Raw genomic sequence first — 18,188 nt, 5'->3', positions numbered from 1 at the left:
AAACAGCTACTTGAGACTCTAGAGATGCAACAAAAGCAGGCAATTTTTGGAGGAGAGTTGAAATCTGCTGCAAGGAACACAATGGAAAACAATAATGTCCCCTTTTTTGTGACTTTCTTCTGAAGGCCGTAATTTAAAGATGGATCAATAGAAAGTATACAATCTAAACAACAGGAAAAAATCAACACAGCCTCTTGGATATATGGAACAATTTCAAAAGATCGACATATGTGTAAAGGTAGTTAAAGACAAAGAAGGGAGAGAAAAGGAAGCAGAAAAAAGTATTTGAAGAAATAACAGCCCAAACTTCCAAAATTTAGTTAATAATTTAAATTTTAAAATTCTGTAGTTTCATAAACCCCAAACAGGATAAAGTTGAAGAGAACCACACCTAGATACATAATTTTTCAAACAGTTGAAAATCAAAGATAAAGAGAAAACCAGGAAGTATGATCTCTGAAAAAAAAATGCCACATAAACATAACATTCAGCAATTATTTGAATGATCACAACTTCTCATCAGGAAATGTTGATACACAGTGAAAAAATCTTTACAGCACTGACAGTTTAAAAAGCAAACTGTTTACTAAGAATTCTATATACCACAAAAATGCTTTTCAAGAATGAAGATGAAATAAAGATGCTTCCAAATAGTGGAATGGTCCTCATCTCTACTGACCCACACAATCATATGGATGGGTCTCATGACTGCCTTGTGGTGCCCAGTGAAGAAGCCAACACATAATACATACATACTCTATGATTCCATTTAGATAAAGTGCAGACAATGAAGAGATGGACATAACTGAGCACGCGTCCAGACCGCCTCAGAAGGATGGGCTTACTTGCTGTCATCCAACCAGTCTGGTGACTCCAACAGTACAGAATCTATCTGCCTGCAATACAGGAGACCCAGGTTTGATCCCTAGGTCGAAAAGATCCCCTGGAGAAGGAATTGGCAACCCTCCCCCCCGCCCCCCAGTATTTTTGCCTGGAGAATCCCATGGGTAGCCTGTGGAGCTACAGTCTGTGGGGCTACACAGAGTTGGACACGACTTAGCGACTAAAGAACAAAACTATGGTGAAGAAAATCACTTAAGTGGTTGTCTGTGACTAGTGTTGGAGGGAAGAGTGGACTACAAAGTGGCATAAGGGACCTTTAGGATGAGGAAATATTCCATATCTTGATTGGAGTTGTAGTTTCACTGATGTATAGCAAACTCATCGTACATATACTCGAAACAGAGGCAGTTTTTTGTAAATAAATGATTTCTAATCAAGATGATAAGGAAAAGACCTCACTAATACCATTTTGCTTTCTTATGTTCTTCTTTCTCCTAAAAGTGTATGAAAGGGAAAAATTTGTCTAATAAAGTGATTAACGTAATCAAGTCACCCCTGTTTTTCATAGAGTTGCTTCTGCTCTATCACAGTTTCTCCATCTTCTTTTCTCCACTAGTTCCTTTAAATGCAAGTAGCGCAAGTGTTTGGGAGCACTAACCCCACTTCTGTAGGTAGAACTTCTGTAGCTGGTGCCCAGAATCTGGTGCTGCAGAAGATAAGGCTCTCCCTGGAATTGAGGTAAACTCCTTGAGCCCTGCATTTTTCCATCCACTCACATCCAGGTCTTAGACTCAAAGCCCAATGCAACTGAATTATTAATGCCTTGAGAGCTACTAGGTGGGGCTAGATTGATTTCCTACGGTACCAGTTGGAACCGTAGGCCAGGTTAGCCCAGGAAAATTTGTCAACCAGGAATTTTGTCTTCAATGCCTAGCACTTTGGAGAAGATAATGGCAACCCACTCCAGTACTGGAAAATCCCATGAATGGAGGGGCCTGGTAGGCTGCAGTCCATGGGTCGCTAAGAGTCAGACACTACTGAGTGACTTCATTTTCACTTTTCACTTTCATGCATTGGAGAAGGAAATGGCACCCCACTCCAGTGTTCTTGCCTGGAGAATCTGAGGGACGGGGGAGCCTGGTGGGCTGCTGTCTATGGGATCGCAGAGTCGGACACGACTGATGTGACTTAGCAGCAGCAGCAGCCTAGCACTAGAGTCGTAAACTTTGAAGAGGGCTTAGAGAACATTAGTCGAAACCCTAGCTTCTATTCAACCTGACCTTCCCCAAATTATCTTCCATTCTCTTCTTGAACACTCCAGCGATGGGGAATGCACAGCCAGGATCTCTGTCTTCCTATAGCTAGTCAAATCTCTCTCCCTTAAGATTTACCCCTTGCTTCTTTTCTAGCCTCTCTCCCCAGTCCATGGGGTGCCCTAATTCTCATCCCAGTCCCCAGGTGGCCACAGCACCTGCTGCACTTCTAAACAGTACCCACCAGAGGACACTCCAAGCACTGCTCAGTCTTTCCTCCAGTTGGGTTCCTCCTCTACAACCCTGTGAAAAGGGTTCAGTCAAACTAATTCCTGCCAAGAGGTATTTAATCATTTGTCTTTTCAGGTTACTTGCTGCTTTAACCCAACTACAAGAAGGTAAATATCTAAGAGTAGAATTGCTGAGTTATTGGGTAACCTATCTTTAACATTTTCAGGAACATTTCAGGAAACACCAAACTTTTGTTTTATTTTATTATTTTATTTTTTTAATTTTATTATTATTTTATTATTTTATCTTGCCACCAGCAAAGGTTTAAGGGCTCTGATTTCTTCACATCCTCATTATTACCTTTTTTATTATCACTGTTCTAGTGGGTGTGAAACAGCATCTAATTGTGATTGTAATTGCATTTCTCTATGGGTTCGATAAAGGACAGAAATGGTATGGACCTAACAGAAGCAGAAGATATTAAGAAGAGGTGGCAAGAATACACAGAAGAACTGTACAAAAAAGATCTTCATGACCAAGATAGTCACGATAACGTGATCACTCACCTGGAGCCAGACATCCTGGAATGTGAAGTCAAGTGGGCCTTAGAAAGCATCACTACGAACAAAGCTAGTGGAGGTGATGGAATTCCAGCTGAGCTATTTCAAATCTTGAAAGATGATGCTGTGAAAGTGCTGCACTCAATATGCCAGCAAATTTGGAAAAATCAGCAGTGGCCACGGTACTGGAAAAGGTCAGTCTTCTTTCCAATCCCAAAGAAAGGCAATGCCAAAGAATGCTCAAACTACCACACAATTGCACTCATCTCACACACTAGTAAACTCATGCTCAAAATTCTCCAAGCCAGGCTTCAGCAATATGTGAACCGTGAACTCCCAGATGTTCAAGCAGGTTTTAGAAAAGGCAGAGGCACCAGAGATCAAATTGCCAACATCCACTGGATTATGGAGAAAGCCAGAGAGTTCCAGAAAAACATCTATTTCTGCTTCATTGACTATGCCAAAGCCTTTGACTGTGTCAATCACAATAAACTGTGGAAAATTCTTCAAGAGATGGGAATCCCAGACCACCTGACCTGCCTCTTGAGAAACGTGTATGCAGGTCAGGAAGCAACAGTCAGAACTGGACATGGAACAACAGACTGGTTCCAAATAGGAAAAGGAGTACGTCAAGGCTGTATATTGTCACCTTGCTTATTTAACTTATATGCAGAGTACATCATGAGGAACGCTGGGCTGGAAGAAGCACAAGCTGGAATTCAAGATTGTTGGGAGAAATATCAATAACCTCAGATATGCAGATGACACCACCTTTATGGCAGAAAGTGAAGAAGAACTCAAAAGCCTCTTGATGAAAGTGAAAGAGGAGAGTGAAAAGGTTGGCTTGAAGCTCAACATTCAGAAAACAAAGATCATGGCATCTGGTCCTATCACTTCATGGGAAATAGATGGAAAAACAGTGGAAACAGTCTCAGACTTTATTTTTTTGGGCTCCAAAATCACTGCAGATGCTGATTGCAGCCATGAAATTAAAAGACGCTTACTCCTTGGAAGGAAAGTTATGACCAACCTTGATAGTATATTAAAAAGCAGAGACATTACTTTGCCAACCAAGGTCCATCTAGTCGAAGCAATGGTTTTTCCCATGGTCATGTATGGATGTGAGAGTTGGACTGTGAAGAAAGCTGATCGCCGAAGAATCGATGCTTTTGAACTATGGTGTTGGAGAAGACTCTTGAGAGTCCCTTGGACTGCAAGGAGATCCAACCAGTCCATTGTAAAGGAGATCAATCCTGGGTGTTCATTGGAAGGACTGACGCTAAAGGTGAAACTCCAATACTTTGGCCACCTCATGCGACAAGTTGACTCACTGGAAAAGACTCTGATGCTGGGAAAGGTTGGGGGCGGGAGGAGAAGGGGACGACAGAGAATGAGATGGCTGGATGGCATACCGACTCAATGGACATGAGTTTGAGTGAACTCTGGGAGTTGGTGATGGACAGGGAGGCCTGGCGTGCTGTGATTCATGGGGTCGCGGAGAGTCAGACACGACTGAGCGACTGAACTGAACTGAACTGAATGACTAATAATGTTGAGCTTCTCTTTATGTCCTTATTGGGCATTTGTATATCTTTTCTAAAGAAATGTCTTTTCAAATCCTTTGTCCATTTTTTAATAGGGTTATCTGTCCTTTTATTATTGAGTTGTAAGAGGTTTTTATATTCTGGATATAAGACTCTTATCAGATACATGACTGACAAATATTTTCCCCCAGTCTGTTTGTTGCTTTTTTTACTTTTTGGTGGTGTTCTTTGAAAGAAAAGCTGAGCAGTGAAGAATTGATGCTTTTGAACTATGGTGTTGGAGAAGACTCTTGAGAGTCCCTTAGACAGCAAGGAGATCTAACCTAAAGGAAATGAGTCCTGAATATTCATTGGGAGAACTGATGCTGAAGCTGAAACTCTAATACTTTGGCCACCTGAGACAAAAAACTGACTCATTGGAAAAGACCCTGATGCTGGGAATGATTGAAGGTGACAACAGAGGATGAAATGTTTGGATGGCATTACCGACTCAATGTACATGAGCTTGAGTAAGCTCTGGGAGTTAGTGATGGACAGAGAAGCCTGGCGTGCTGCAGTCTATGGGGTCCCAAAGAGTTGGACATGACTGATTGACGAATTGAACTTTGAGGTACAAAAGATTTTGATTCTGATGAAGTTCAGGGGCCAATCTTCTCTATTATTCCTTGTGCTTTTGACATCATATCTAAGAAATCACTGCCTAATGCAACATCATAAAGAGTTATCCTGTGTTTGCGTCTATGGGTTTTATAATTTAATCTCTTACATTTAGCTTTATGATTCACTTTGAGTTAATTTTTGTTTGTTGTACAAGGTAAGGATTCAAATCCCTTCTCCTGCATGTAGATATCCAGTTTTCTCAGTATAAATTTGCTAAATGAATGAAAAATTTGCTGTGATGTGTCTTCAGCAATCACCAGGGATCTGGGTTTTCCTTACAGTTCTTACAGGCTAAAGCAAGATAATGAATCTATCAAGGCAGATTTGTTACAGGGCCGAACAAATCTGCTTTTACCTAACATATTTCTGTGGCTTTTAGGATGGAGGCGAGTACGTTAGAACAGCTGACAAAATGTAGTGGTGTTTCAGCTACATTAGTCTCTGCTGGTAATCCTGCTAGTTGCCAAGTTGGCGGGTGGAGAGTTAGAGCATTCCTAGCACCTACACATTTCAGAATAGGAATGCATCATATGTCAGCGAAGAGTAGACTTCAAATGCATTTAAGAAGACCAGATAAGGATTAGATAGAGCCCCTAGAGTCCAAAAGACTACTGTATAGAAGGCTCCAGGACTTGTTTTCTTCTTTCACATTTTTCTTTCTCAAATTTTCAATAAAATATGTTGAGAGTTTTGCCCATATTTAAAGTTCATCTCTAGTTTCATAATGGACATAGTGAGGGCTCAACTGATGTGACAGCCCCTCCGAACCCTCCTCAGGCTCCCCGCAAATACCATCTCACTATCTGCTATTTTTCCCTTCTGTTTTTTTTTTTTTTCTTTGTTTTCATTCCTTCTACTTTTCCTGCATTATTTGGGGATTAAGGATTAACTGTTTTTTGTGATTGTTTTTCATTTTTTCTATTAGTTTATTATTTATATCTCTTTGTTAAATTGTTGCCCTAGAGTTTGTGCAATACGTATCTTTAACTTAACACAGTTTACATTTATGTCTATACCTCTATAGTGTAAGAATCTTACATTAAAAAACTAATTAACAAAATGAATTAATAAAATTTAATTGACTTTTATGGTACTTGCTTTCTAGTCAGTGATGAAAAATGCACCACAAAAGGATCGTCTTCTTCGGGGCCTCTGGAGTAAAGGAAAACAAAGACGGTGAAGAAGGAAAACCTGCCCACTCTTGTTCCTCTGGCTGCTCTCCTCTCCCCACACTGGCCTCCCAGAACTTGGATGCTGCCATGCGCTTCTCGGAACAGTTCCTTCACCTCTTTCTGACAAGTGACACTGCTCTGCAGACTTAAAACCATCTTTATGAGGTGAGCGGACAGAAATACAGTTAAACAATTTATCTCGAGGCACAGCCATATGGCTTATGTTTTAAGAAACTCAGCTTCTTCCCTTATAAAAAAGGAGCTCTTCAGAGGGAAATTTTTTTCCCCTGGGAGGATAAGGCAAGGATCTGGCTTATACAGACCTGGACACCAAGGAAAGGAAGAAACCATTCTGTCAGGAGAAGGCTCTGCTCCCAAGGTCATTTGCCTCACTTCCCTGACAACCATCCCCCACTTCCACCCCACTCCTCCCCTGGAAACCCTACCTTCCCCCGCTTTCTCTCTCTGTTATCCCCTCCTCCCAGCCAGCCTGCCAGGTGGAGAGGATAATGGAAATCCTTCACCTGGACTCTGACTACACTGAGCAAAGCCAAGCCCTGTACCCACGAAGGTTAGGATAAAAGGCATTAACATGGAACAGTACATACTCTGACCTTTTCCCAAAGAGTATTTCACTCATCCAGACCCTAAGCTTTGGTTCATGGGAAGAAACAGGACATGATACAAATGACAGAACCTTTTAAGATCACAGCTCAGTGGTCTTATAGAGAAAAAGAGCGAATCTCTTGTTTAGAAATTAAATCCAATCAATGGCTATTAAATCACCCAAGCACCTACATGACTGTCTGGCACCATGCCTCTTTTACCATGGGAGAGTATAGATGTTATAAAACAATCAGCAGCCTTCTCTAGAAGGTTTTGCTTTACATGTATTGTTACCCTGCGTATTTGCCATGCCTAGACCTCAACCCACAGCCTAGTAGATAATCAAAAAGCTGGGCAAGAAAGGAAATGACTCCTCCTAAATCCATCCCTTCACAAGCCAGGAGTTTTCTCCCTTGCTTCCTGGCAAGTTGTCATGAGGTTACCACGAAAAGTCAAGATAGTTATTGCAAAACTGTGGGACAGTAAAATCATAGGTTTATTAATTGATTTTTGAAAGAGTTTAAACCACCTAAATCACTATTTAATCGCAAACTTCTCATTAAGCAGTCTTTTCTCCTTCTGAACAAGGCAGAACCAATGTTGCTCCTTGTGAAGGTAAGTGTTAGGGAGCGGGGGAAGTTGTGACATTGCTGAACACACATGTCCTCTCTCCTGCACCCTCATTTTATCAAATAGGTTCAAGATAAGGGCATCAGCTGGATCCTCCCCACAGAGTGAGGGGAATAGGTTCCCCCCAAAGCCCATAACAGTCTGTGCATCTGAACTGTGGCACCACAATTAAGCTCTGGCTATTTTTCTCCTGCAATCAGTCAGTCAGTTCAGTCGCTCAGTCGTGTCCGACTCTCCACGACCCCATGAATCACAGCACGCCAGGCCTCCCTGTCCATCACCAACTCCCGGAGTTCACTCAAACTCATGTCCACAGAGTCGGTGATGCCATCCAGCCATCTCATTCTCCGTCGTCCCCTTCTCCTCCTGCCCCCAGCCTTTCCCAGCATCAGAGTCTTTTCCAGTGAGTCAACTCGTCGCATGAGGTGGCCCTTCAGAAATCCAAATGGCAGCCTGTAAAGGGCAAGAATCATGTCTAATTCAACACTATGTCCCCACCCCTCACCATTTTCACATCATAAGTATCAATAAGCGATTGCTGAGTGTGTTCAGGCCTTAAATCCACACCTATCTAGGAAGGCTCTGCTGGGTCTCTCTTATAAAAGCCTGCTGTGCTTAACGAAGAAAAAAAGACTTCTGACCCTTAAATGGACAAGACAAGACCAGCTGTGCAACACCTTGGAAGACATTTAACACTGGGTTTCAGTGTCTCCATCTATAACACGAAGGGGTGGAACTAGCTGATGTCCTAAATGTGCTTTATCTCTTTAATTCAGAAAGCAAACAAAACATTACAACACCTCCTACAGGTCAGTAGGAAAACATTCCCTCCATGAACATTTCAGCAACAGCAAGACAGAAGTAGCTGGTTAATTAAGCCAGTCATATTTTAGCCCCGATTTGAAAAGAAAAAACACTCCACATAAAATAACCATATTTTTGTTGAACTTCAGTGTTAGGAGAAAAGGGAAACATGTTTAGGGATGAGCATACCTTCAGACTTTTATTGTATTCCTTCTGCATGCATATCCTAGACCTAAACAGAGAAATCGAGTTGAAAACAATAGCCCTAGAGCACTGAGAATACCTCAGTTATCAAGAGAATATTTAAAATTACACGAAGTTGGGACTTCCCTGGGGGTCCAGTGGTTAAGACTTCACCTCCCAATGCAGGGGGTGCTAGCTCAATTCCTGGTCAGGGAGCTAAGAGCCGACATGCCTTGCAGCAGAAAAAACCAAAGCATGAGAAACAGTGACAGCAGCAACAACAAAACCAAAGCGTAAACTAGAAGCAATATTGTAATAAATTCAATAAAACTTTAAAAATGGTCCACATTAAAAAAAAAATCTAAAAACAAAATTATATGAAGTTTATTCTACCCTATATTTAAATTAAGAAATCATGATAAATTGTAATTATAAGAGTTTCTTAAATTTCAAACATGTGAGTTAGACCTAAGTATAATAAATCAGAGTTGTCCTAAATAAAGAACACCCTCTAGTGGCAAGAACATGAAATTGCTGAACAGCAGTTTCATCCTGAGACTGCACACACGGAGCAAATAATAGCTACCATTTATTGAGCATCTATTACAAAACAAGGACTGGTCTGGGTATTTTATATATAGTAATAAGATAAAGGATTTCATAAAGGCAGTTTTAAGTGTCACAGAGAGAACCGGAAGTTATTTCACAGAGGCCAACTTACACTTACGATTGATTTCACTGAGTGTGGTTTACTCCCCTGTGTATTCCTGAACACTTGGAGGGGCAGCCAGCCTTAGTACATTCTCCTGCACCTTTACTGCACCTGCTTGGAGTTCTAAGCTGTGGTTGACAAGCTCTATAAGTCATATCTCTCTTTTATTTTCAGCTCAGGGCCCTGAATTTCAAATTGGCAAAATAGAGAAGGAAAGAAAGGAAGCAACATTCAGGGGAAAAAAAACACAGAATAAAAGGGAACACGGCTCAACACCTTATGAAAATATTTGTAAGTTTGGGGTCTTTTAATTTTAAAAAATTACTTATCCATAAGTTGAGAGTCATTTAAACAGCAAAACATGTATATAAATGATTACAATTTGTATTTTTCAGTCATATACATCTTCAGATCTTTTGAGTGTTCTATGAATTTTATCTAGTGAATTTCTGCACTCAGCACTACATCTGATGAAACTGGTGCTCACCTCTCAAAGAGATTTGCTAAAGATTACCAATGCTGGACACAAACCTAGACCTACAGAGACAAATGTCATCATGCATTCTGATTAGGAGGGTTCAGTCCCTTCCTTAGAGAGCCCAAAGTTTCAGCATCCTCTTGAGGGTGACCCCCCTCCCCTGAGGTTGCAAATTCTGATGTCTAACCAGTCCCAGTTCTTGGCAGGCTCCACAGGCCCAGATTCTCCAAGGTTCTAAAAGAAACTGGAAAATGAAGAAACCTCCAGATTTTTAAATTTTGGAAACTTTTAATGTAAAAAGAAAACCAAACTATGTGTAAAACACTGTTGGGGCCAAACAAAGCAGGTTGTCTGCCTAGAGGTATCCCTCTGGTTGTGAATTCCAGCCTCAACTCCCAGGACTTCTAAGGACTGAGGTTCAAGGCACCTCTTGGGGATTCCTTCCTTCTTGAACAGATCCTGGGGACTGTGGTGCAGAAACTCCAGGAGGGAAGAGATGCTGGGTGCTTCTGAGATGCTTCACCATCACTGTACACGTCTGGTCAGGGGAAACAGCGTGCACTCTAACTCAGTACTTTCCATTGTCTGACACTCTCATTATTTGGCTATTTCCACCAGTTTCCAGGGCTTCTCTGGTGGCTCAGATGGTAAAGAATCCGCCTACAATGCAGGAGACCTGGGTTCAATTCCTGGGTTGGGAAGATCCCCTGGAGGAGGGCATGGCAACCCACTCCAGTATTCTTGCCTGAAGAATCCCCATGGACAGAGCAGTCTGCGGGCTACAGTCCATGGGGTCATGAAGAGACAGACACGAGTGAGCAACTAAGCACACACACACCAGTTTCCACAAACATGAGAGTCTGCAGTCCGTATGCAAAATACTTTCTCTCTCCCTCTGTGGCCAACCAGAGTCGGCTCTTCTTCTTTGTGGTCATTAAAACCTGACCTTTGATAAAACCCACTCCAACTGTCTGTGTCAGCCTGTGTGTGATATCTCTAACGGGGACTGTGGAATCTTCAGGAAGACAGAGGGACTAAGACAACGCACAGATTTGAAATGGGGTCGATGTATTGCTGCATTCTCAGCAGAATGAAGAGAGGGCTCCTCTGCTCAAAGTCTACTTAATCATTTCACATCTTTCATTATTAACTAAGGAAAAGGGAGAGGTGAGTAGGTTTTCATTGGGGAGGAGAATTGCTCTGGGTCTGTGCAGCTTCAGAATTTAAATTGCTGCTAATTTGTATAGGAGTCAAATGTGTACCTTTAATAAATTCTATCAGCAATGCCCTCAACTCAAAGCTTTCTCGACTGCAGAAAGTCTTAACACTGATATAGAGTAGGTATAAAGCCACATGTACTTGGGTCATTCAAAGAAAAAAACACAGGAAAGTTTGCACTTTCCAGGAGGAATAGCTAAGAAGCAGATATCTCTGCATTAAAAAGTGGGGCCTTATTCTTCAACAGGAGAGCAGCACAGAGATCCCTGGGGGGTGGGAGGAGACACTAGGGGCCCATGCAGACTTCTCAGGCCAGCTGCCAGGACACCACAGTACTATTACACATACACAGTGGGGAAAAAGTTAGAGGTTCAGCAGCTCGATAGTTTTCAACAGGATCGTGGGAGCCTTGTTCCCTTGTTCTTTGGTCTCTTTAAAAGATGAATGGAATGAGGGCTCTTCGGGACTTGGGGTAGTCATCAAACATCTTGAGGTAGAATCTGAAAGACAAAAGAGGAATAATTATAAATACACTCAAGCAGTGGTCAGTGGTTGAGGTTTGATCTATTTGAAGTCCCTGTTACAAATCAATCTGCAGTTATTCGGGGCCTGACTTTTCCAGGTGGCCATCTGTCTATCTTCCTCCCTCCAGAATCCTATCTCTTGCAAATGTTGAAGCTTCTCATGTTGGGAAATAAAAAACAATAGCCAGAGGCCGGCAGTAGTGGCTGTACCACATGATGAGCGTACCTGATGCCACTGAGTTATATATTTACTATGTTAAAATGGGAAATTTTGTTATGTATATTTTACCCAGTAAAGAACACATAATAGCCAGAAAGAAGTACTCAGTGGATTCAGCTGAGGCATACAGGAACCAGAGATCCCAAAGAACATGGTCAAGGTTAACTCTAGAGAACTGGTCAGGTTCCCAGGTAAAATATCCCTTCACAAGGCCGGGGGAATGCCAAAAGAAAAAAAAAAAGTAACCTGTATTGTCTATTGAATTGTGTGTCCCCTAAAACATAGGCTGAAGTTCTAACTTCCAGTACCTGAGAAAGTGACCTTATTTTGAAAATAGGGTCATTGCAGATATAATTTATTAAGATAAGGCCGTGTTGGAGCAGGGTGGGCCCTTAATCCAATATGACTGGTGTTCTCATGAGAAGGGGAAGAAGACACACAGAGGCAGACACACAGTGGGGGAAAGCCTTGTGAAGACAGAGGCAGGGATGACAGGGATGCAGCTACAAGCCACGAACACCAAGGAATGCCGGCCACTGCCAGAAGCTAGGAAGAGACAAGGAAGGATTCTTCCCTCGAGCCTTCAGAGAGTGTAGTCCCCCCACACCTTGATTTCAGACTTCTGCCTCCAGAACTGCGAGAGAATACATTTCTGTTCTTTAAGCCACTCAGTTCCTCTTTGGGCAGTCAAGGGAGACTAATACGTCTTGTAAAAACGGCTTTCTCTTTAAGTGACCAGGCTGTTCTCTTAACTAGTTAAAGCTGGTAGCTCTTAAGCTATAATTAAACTGATACACTCTGTTCAAGTACCATAGATCGAAATGGCGGACAAATAGTGTTAATATGTAACAGGAGGTGGCTGGTTTTCCATGCAGTGAGGTGGGGTCTGCTGAGCTGCCTTTCACAAACCCCAGTTAGCCTTATAAAAATGACACCCTCCAGCCTTCCCTCTGAAGCAGTCAATACAGCAGGACAGGGCTTCAGTCTGGATTTTGTTGTTGCACTAGCTAGAACCCTCTGGTAGAACTGCTGCCTCCCCTGACCAGGCCCAGCACATACTCATCAGTCTTCTATTGACTGGTGCCCTGCCCTTACCCCACTTCTCAGATGCTGGTGGGCAACAGGCCTACCTGAATGGGGAGAATTATTTCCCTGACCCCCTTCCAGGCTGGGGGCCCCACCAGTGCCCAGGAAGGGGTAGGGATGAGTCATGAGGAGAGCCGCCGTTTATTCATTCCTAGAGGGTCTCTGCATAAATCCCATTCCAAGAAAAAGAGCCCACTCTTAGTTAAGCCTTCAAGACGATGAAATTGATCCTCAGTGGGACTAAAATGCCTATGCAGGAGCCTAAGGGTTTCCTTCAGGGTCCTGATTCCAAGCCCGTTCTCCCTTTGGGCATCCTCCCCACCCGCCACCCTACTATGTGTCCAGGAACAACAGGCTTTCTCTTTCCTCTAGCCCCATTTCAGAAAAGGCTCCTGAAACTTGCCTGATAGCAATTTAGTGTGTATTCCTTTCACTTTCAGTGATACGTAACTTTTTGTCCCCACCCTATCACAGGTGCAGGGGTTAGGAGGGAGGTGGAAGCTAGTAAAGCTTTAGGCTAGACCAATAGGTGAATGCTAAGTCTCTTCAGTCATGTCGAATTCTTTGTGACCCTATGAACAATAGCCTGCCAGGCTCCTCTGTCCACAGAAGGGTCTATCTCCTGCAGTTCCAGAATTCCCCAGCAGATGGCACAGTCCTGAAAGTGTCCCACACAGGTATCACACTGAATGGTTGACCCCATCTTCCCAGGAGAAATAAACACAGAAAGAATGAAGAGACAGAGCCAAAGCAAAAACACCACCCAGCTGTGGATGTGACCGGTGATGGAAGTAAAGTCCAACGCTGTAAAGAATAACATTGCATAGGAACCTGGAATGTTAGGTCCATGAATCAAGGTAAATTGGAAGTGGTCAAACAAGAGATGGCAAGAGTGAACATTGACAGTTTAGGAATCAGTGAACTAAAATGGACTGGAATAGGTGAATTTAATTCAGATGACCAAAATAAAATTGACAAACCACTAGCCAGACTTATCAAGAAACAAAGGGAGAAGAACCAAATCAATAAAATTAGAAATGAAAATGGAGAGATCACAACTGACAACACAGAAATACAAAGGATTATTAGAGAATACTATCAGGAATTATATGGCAATAAAATGAATAACCTGGAAGAAATGGACAAATTCCTAGAAAAATACAACTTTCCAAAACTGAACCAGGAAGAAATAGAAAATCTGAACAGACCCATCACAAGCACGGAAATTGAAACTGTAATCAAAAATCTCCCAGCAAACAAAAGACCAGGTCCAGACGGCTTCACAGCTGAATTCTACCAAAAATTTAGAGAAGAGCTAACACCTATTCTACTCAAACTCTTCCAGAAAATTGCTGAGGAAGGGAAACTTCCAAACTCATTCTATGAGACCACCATCACCCTAATCCCAAAACCTGGTAAAGACCCCACAAAAAAAGAAAACTACAGGCCAATATCACTGATGAACATAGATGCAAAAATCCTTAACAAAATTCTAGCAATCAGATTCCAACAGCATATTAAGAAGATCATACATCATGACCAAGTGGGCTTTATCCCAGGAATGCAAGGATTCTTCAATATCCGCAAATCAGTCAACGTAATACACCACATTAACAAACTGAAAAATAAAAATCATATGATTATCTCAATAGATGCAGAGAAAGCCTTCGACAAAATTCAACATCCATTTCTGATAAAAACCCTCCAGAAAGTGGGAATAGAAGGGACATACCTCAACATAATAAAAGCTATATATGACAAACACACAGCAAACATTATCCTCAATGGTGAAAAACTGAAAGCATTTCCCCTAAAGTCAGGAACAAGACAAGGGTGCCCACTCTCACCACTACTATTCAACATAGTTCTGGAAGTTTTGGCTACAGCAATCAGAGCAGAAAAAGACATAAAAGGAATACAAATTGGAAAAGAAGAAGTAAAACTTTCACTGTTCGCTGATGACATGATCCTCTACACAGAAAACCCTAGAGACTCTACCAGAAAACTACTAGAGCTAATCACAATGATTACAGTAATGTTGCAGGATATAAAATCAACACACAGAAATCCCTTGCATTCCTATACACTAATAATGAGAAAATAGAAAGAGAAATTAAGGAAACTATTCCATTCACTGTTGCAACGAAAAGAATTAAATACTTAGGAATATATCTACCTAAGGAAACAAAAGACTTGTACATAGAAAACTATAAAACACTACTGAAAGCAATCAAAGAGGACACTAATAGATGGAGAAATATACCATGTTCATGGATTGGAAGAATAAATATTGTAAAAATGAGTATACTACCCAAAATAATTTATACATTCAATGCAATCCCTATCAAGCTACCAAAGATATTTTTCACAGAGCTAGAACAAATAATCTCACAATTTGTATGGAAATACAAAAAACCTCAAATAGCCAAAGCAATCTTGAGGAAGAAAAATGGAACTGGGGGAATTAACCTGCCGGACTTCAGGCTCTACTACAAAGCCACAGTCATCAAGACAGTATGGTACTGGCATAAAGACAGAAATATAGATCAATGGAACAAAATAGAAAGCCCAGAGATAAATCCACGCACCTATGGACACCTCATCTTTGACAAAGGAGGCAAGAATATAAAATGGAGAAAAGACAGTCTCTTTAACAAGTGGTGCTGGGAAAACTGGTCAGCCACTTGTAAAAGAATGAAACTAGAACACTTCCTAACACCATACACCAAAATAAACTCAAAATGGATTAGAGAGCTAAATGTAAGACCAGAAATTATTAAACTCCTAGAGGAGAACATAGGCAAAACACTCTCCGACATAAATCACAGCAGGATCCTCCAAGACCCACCTCCCAGAATATTGGAAATAAAAGCAAAAATAAACAAATGGGACCTAATTAAAATCAAACGCTTCTGCACAGCAAAGGAAACTATAAGTAAGGTGAAAAGACAGCCTTCAGAATGGGAGAAAATAATAGCAAATGAAGCAACTGATAAAGGATTAATCTCCAAATTATACAAGCAGCTCCTGCAGCTCAATTCCAGAAAAATAAATGACCCAATCAAAAAATGGGCCAAAGAACTAAACAGACATTTCTCCAAAGAAGACATACAGATGGCTAACAAACACATGAAAAAATGCTCAACATCCCTCATAATCAGAGAGATGCAAATCAAAACCACAATGAGATACCATTTCACACCAGTCAGAATGGCTGCTATCCAAAAGTCTACATGCAATAAATGCTGGAGAGGATGTGGAGAGAAAGGAACCCTCTTACACTGTTGGTGGGAATGCAAACTAGTACAGCCACTATGGAGAACAGTGTGGAGATTCCTCAAAAAATTGGAAATAGAACTGCCATATGATCCAGCAATCGCACTCCTGGGCATACACACTGAGGAAACCAGAATTGAAAGAGACACGTGTACTCCAATGTTCATTGCAGCACTGTTTATAATAGCCAGGACATGGAAGCAACCTAGATGTCCATCTGCAGACGAATGGATAAGAAAGCTTTGGTACATATACACAATGGAGTATTATTCAGCCATTAAAAAGAATACATTTGAATCAGTTCTAATGAGGTGGATGAAACTGGAGCCTATTATACAGAGTGAAGTAAGCCAGAAAGAAAAACACCAATACAGTATACTAACACATATATATGGAATTTAGAAAGATACAAATGATAACCCTGTATACGAGACAGCAAAAGAGACACAGATGTATAGAACAGTCTTTGGGACTCTATGGGAGAGGGTGAGGGTGGGATGATTTGGGAGAATGGCATTGAAACACGTATGTTGTCATATGTGAAACGAATCACTGGTTCAGGGTCGATGCATGTTATAGGATGCTCGGGGCTGGCATGTGGGGATGACCCAGAGGGAGGATAAAGGGAGGAGGGAGGTGGGAGGGGGGTTCAGGAGGGGGAACTTATGTAAACCCGGGGCAAATTCATATCAATGTATGGCAAAACCAACCAATATAATATTGTAAAATAATTTGCCTCCAATAAAAAATAAATTAACTACATTAAAAAAAAATAATTCAGATGACCATTATATCTACTACTGTGAGCAAGTATCCCTTAGAACAAATGGAGTAGCCCTCATAGACAACAAAAGAGCCAGAAATGCAGTTCTTGGGTACAATCTCAAAAACGACAGAATGATCTCTATTAATTTCCAAGGCAAACCATTCAATATCACAAGCAATGCTGAAGAAGCTGAAGCTGAACGGTTCTATGAAGACCTACAAGACCTTCTAGAACTAACACCCAAAATAAGATGTCCTTTTCATCATAGGGGACTGGAATGCAAAAGTAGGAAGTCAAAAAACACCTGGAGTAACAGGCAAATTTGGCCTTGGACTACAATATGAAGCAGGGCAAAGGCTAACAGAGTTTTGCCAAGAGAACACCCTAGTCATAGCAAACACCCTCTTCCAATAGCACGAGAAAACTCTACACATGGACATCACCAGATGGTCAATACCAAAATCAGATTGATTATATTCTTTGCAGACAAAGATGGAGACACTCTATACAGTCAGCAAAAACAAGACCAGGAGCTGACTGTGGCTAAGATCATGAACCCCTTACTGAAAAATTCAGACTTAAATTGAAGAAAGTAGGGAAAACCACTAGACCATTCAGGTATGACCTCAGTCAAATTCCTTATTATTATAAAGTGGACATGACAAATAGATTCAAGGGATTAGATCTGACAGAGTGCCTGATGAACTATGGATGGAGGTTTGTGACATTGTACAAGGGGCAGGGATCAAGACTATCCCCAAGAAAAAGAAATGCAAAAAGGCAAAATGGTTGTCTGAGGAGACCTTACAAATAGCTGAGAAAAGAAGAGAAGCTAAAGGCAAAGGAGAAAAGGAAAGATATACCCATCTGAATGTAGAGTTCCAAAGAATAGTGAGAAGAGACAAGAAAGCCTTCCTCAGTGATCAATGCAAAGAAATAGAGGAAACAACAGAATGGGAAAGACCAGAGACCTCTTCAAGAAAATTAGTTATAGCAAGGGGACATTTCGTACAAAGATGGACACAATAAAGGACAGAAATGGTATGGACCTAACAGAAGCAGAAGATATTAAGAAGAGGTGGCAAGAATACACAGAAGAACTATACAAAAAAGATCTTCATGACCAAGATAACCATGATGGTGTGATCACTCACCTAGAGCCAGACATCCTGGAATGTGAAGTCAAGTGGGCCTTAGGAAGCATCACTACGAACAAAGCTAGTGGAGGTGATGGAATTCCAGTTGAGATATTTCAAATCCTGAAAGATGATGCTGTGAAAGTGTTGCACTCAATATGCCAGCAAATATGGAAAACTCAGCAGTGGCCACAGGACTGGAAAAGGTCAGTTTTCATTCCAATCCCAAAGAAACGCAATGCCAAAGAATGTTCAAACTACCACACAATTGCACTCATGTCACACA

At 41.4% G+C, this 18,188-nt stretch overlaps 1 protein-coding gene across 1 annotated transcript in view; it reads right to left on the bottom strand.

The window, feature by feature from the left end:
* Positions 1–9,818: 9,818 nt before the first annotated feature.
* Positions 9,819–18,188, bottom strand: part of SRD5A2 (steroid 5 alpha-reductase 2) — a 49,064-nt gene continuing 40,694 nt past the window's right edge. Inside the window, exon 5 of the mRNA XM_055399863.2 lies at positions 9,819–11,394. Within this exon, the coding sequence (XP_055255838.2) occupies positions 11,328–11,394 (67 nt within the window). The 3' untranslated portion in view covers positions 9,819–11,327. The remainder of the gene's footprint in view (positions 11,395–18,188) is intronic.

This window comes from Moschus berezovskii, chromosome 11, assembly GCF_049115385.1.
Source record: "Moschus berezovskii isolate FMDL1 chromosome 11, NW_MosBer_1.0, whole genome shotgun sequence".
Taxonomy (NCBI): Eukaryota; Metazoa; Chordata; class Mammalia; order Artiodactyla; family Moschidae; genus Moschus; species Moschus berezovskii.
Note: the sequence above shows the minus strand (reverse complement) of the source record. Positions and strands in the feature narration are given on the sequence as shown.